General features: G+C 35.8%; 1 protein-coding gene across 1 annotated transcript; it reads left to right on the plus strand.

The window, feature by feature from the left end:
* Positions 1 to 1,665, plus strand: LOC102212914 (granzyme E-like). Its single transcript, XM_005734016.1, has 5 exons — positions 1 to 91; positions 412 to 571; positions 752 to 884; positions 1,051 to 1,275; positions 1,364 to 1,665. The coding sequence occupies exons 1-5, from the start codon at positions 34 to 36 to the stop codon at positions 1,526 to 1,528; spliced, it is 741 nt and encodes a 246-aa protein (XP_005734073.1). The 5' UTR covers positions 1 to 33; the 3' UTR covers positions 1,529 to 1,665.
* Positions 1,666 to 2,061: the final 396 nt, after the last annotated feature.

Genomic DNA, 2,061 nt, shown 5'->3' on the forward strand with positions numbered 1-2,061 from the left:
TCTTCAGGATCTCAGCCTGCCTTTTGTCTCATCATGTTTGCCCACTTTAACCTGGCAATACTCACTGTTTTGCTGATTCTTCATGATCAAGGTAAGATTACAAATAGATGTATTATATTATGTAATTCATGAAGAGATCTGCTTTGCCTCTGTGCAGCAGTGATTGCATAGAATAAGTTATATGATGGATAAATAAATTTATAGCATACAGATAAATATTATGGAATACCACTGGTCATGAAGCAGAACTGGTGAAGACACATTGAGTTCTGTCCTCACAGAGTTTCACAAAGGCATACAGGGGCTCCCCCAATAGTGTGCCTTCATCAAAGCATCCATTATGTATTGCATCATGTCTGAACTATAAGACAGTATGTTTTTGTTTTATAAGGTATTTGATTTTTATTTCAGTCCACGCAGGGGAAATCATCGGTGGCCATGAGACCGTGCCACATAGCAGACCGTACATGGTGCTTTTACAGCAGAACAAGGCAAATGGTCATACAGGACACTGTGGTGGCTTCCTTCTGAATGAGAATTTTGTGTTGACTGCAGCCCACTGCCATGCTGAGTAGGTTAAACACACTTTATGTTTAACTACCAGGGATTCTAATGCCCCTAATAAGATAAGTCTTGAAACTGGGAAATATGTTTTATGATGGCTCCATGTATGTTTATTTTATTGAACACAATAGATAAATAAATAATCTCTTTATTGTCACTTAACAGTTTTGCTCTTATTGTATTTCAGAACGTACAAAATATTCCTGGGTCTTCACAATTACCATGACATGAATGGTGTACAACACCTGCATGTGGAGAAAGCCTTTCCTCATGATGACTACGATGCAAATACTTTTGAAAACGATATAATGGTCCTTAAGGTAGGAGAAGCAAATGACTTCATTTATGCTTAATAACATGTCACAAGTAATAAGGGTTAATTACTGTAATGATTTATCATTTAATATATTTAATTTAGATAAGCATCAAAATGCTATAATTCTAATATCTAATAAACCATTTTTTAATCTCTGCTCTTTCCTTAAGTTAAAGTCCAAGGCAGAATTTAACGATAAAGTGAAGTCCATTGCTCTCGCAGACCATGGTGATGGCTCTCTGCCACAATCATGTGTTGTCTCTGGCTGGGGAAGAACAAAAGAAGGAAGCCATATGTCTTTGAAACTCCTGGAAGTTAATGTAACCCTGACTGATGATGAGAGGTGTGCTAAGGAAAAGTTTTACTGCTCTAAGGGCGAGACTGGACCAGGCAAGGTAAGTACTTTTTTGTAACTTAACATGAAAAAATTAAACTTTTAGTCAGAAACGATCATTTTTTTGCACATGTATTAATGCTTTTCAGGGAGACTCTGGTGGTCCATTAGTCTGTGGAGATGGAAAGGCATATGGGGTGGTGTCCACCAGCAGTAGCCCAACTCCCAGTGCTTCATCAATCCATAGGTATACTAAGATACCCACCTACAAAGTATGGATCGATTCCATAATCAGTGGTAATGGGAAATACTAATACGTCGAATGCGTGATGGATCATGTCACAATATTTGCACCACTGAAGTAGATCGCTCTTAAATGACATTAGAATAAGGTTCAATCCCCAAAATACTTATCCCAATCACTGTAAAAAGGCAAAATATAAAAACAACAACCCAAAAACAAAAACGTAACATCATATAGCAAAAAAATGTGTTATTGTGATTACTTTTTAAAGCATCTTTTTCTGTATTCAGTTATTGAGCTTTATTAGATGTGACATGTGCTTATATGGTACTGCTTTGCGTGCTCTAAATAAATAATAATAAAGTAAATCAAAGGTGTGTGATGTTTGCTTTTAAAGCTTTCCCACTGCATTTTCCCAGTACTTGGGACCCCTTGTTTTCCTTCGACAAGAATGATATATCAGACACTAACTTTCATTACCACAAATGAAGTTGAATTTAAAACTATTTAGGGGAGCTTATTTGTACATGTTTAGGATAATATTATGAATTGAGCAAAAAATTGATATTTGTAAAAACATTTTATTTTAAAACATTCAAGTTT

The sequence above is a fragment of the Pundamilia nyererei genome, unplaced genomic scaffold (assembly GCF_000239375.1).
Source record: "Pundamilia nyererei isolate P.nyererei 1_Seehausen unplaced genomic scaffold, PunNye1.0 scaffold00056, whole genome shotgun sequence".
In the NCBI taxonomy this organism is placed as follows: Eukaryota; Metazoa; Chordata; class Actinopteri; order Cichliformes; family Cichlidae; genus Pundamilia; species Pundamilia nyererei.

What these genes read in the sequence shown, in the direction of transcription:
- LOC102212914 (XM_005734016.1), top strand. Translation starts at nt 34, where the DNA reads ATGTTTGCCCACTTTAACCTGGCAATACTCACTGTTTTGCTGATTCTT. An exon ending in GCAGCCCACTGCCATGCTGA is followed by an intron (nt 572 to 751) that starts GTAGGTTAAACA and finishes ATTGTATTTCAG; the next exon opens with AACGTACAAAATATTCCTGG. An exon ending in GCGAGACTGGACCAGGCAAG is followed by an intron (nt 1,276 to 1,363) that starts GTAAGTACTTTT and finishes AATGCTTTTCAG; the next exon opens with GGAGACTCTGGTGGTCCATT.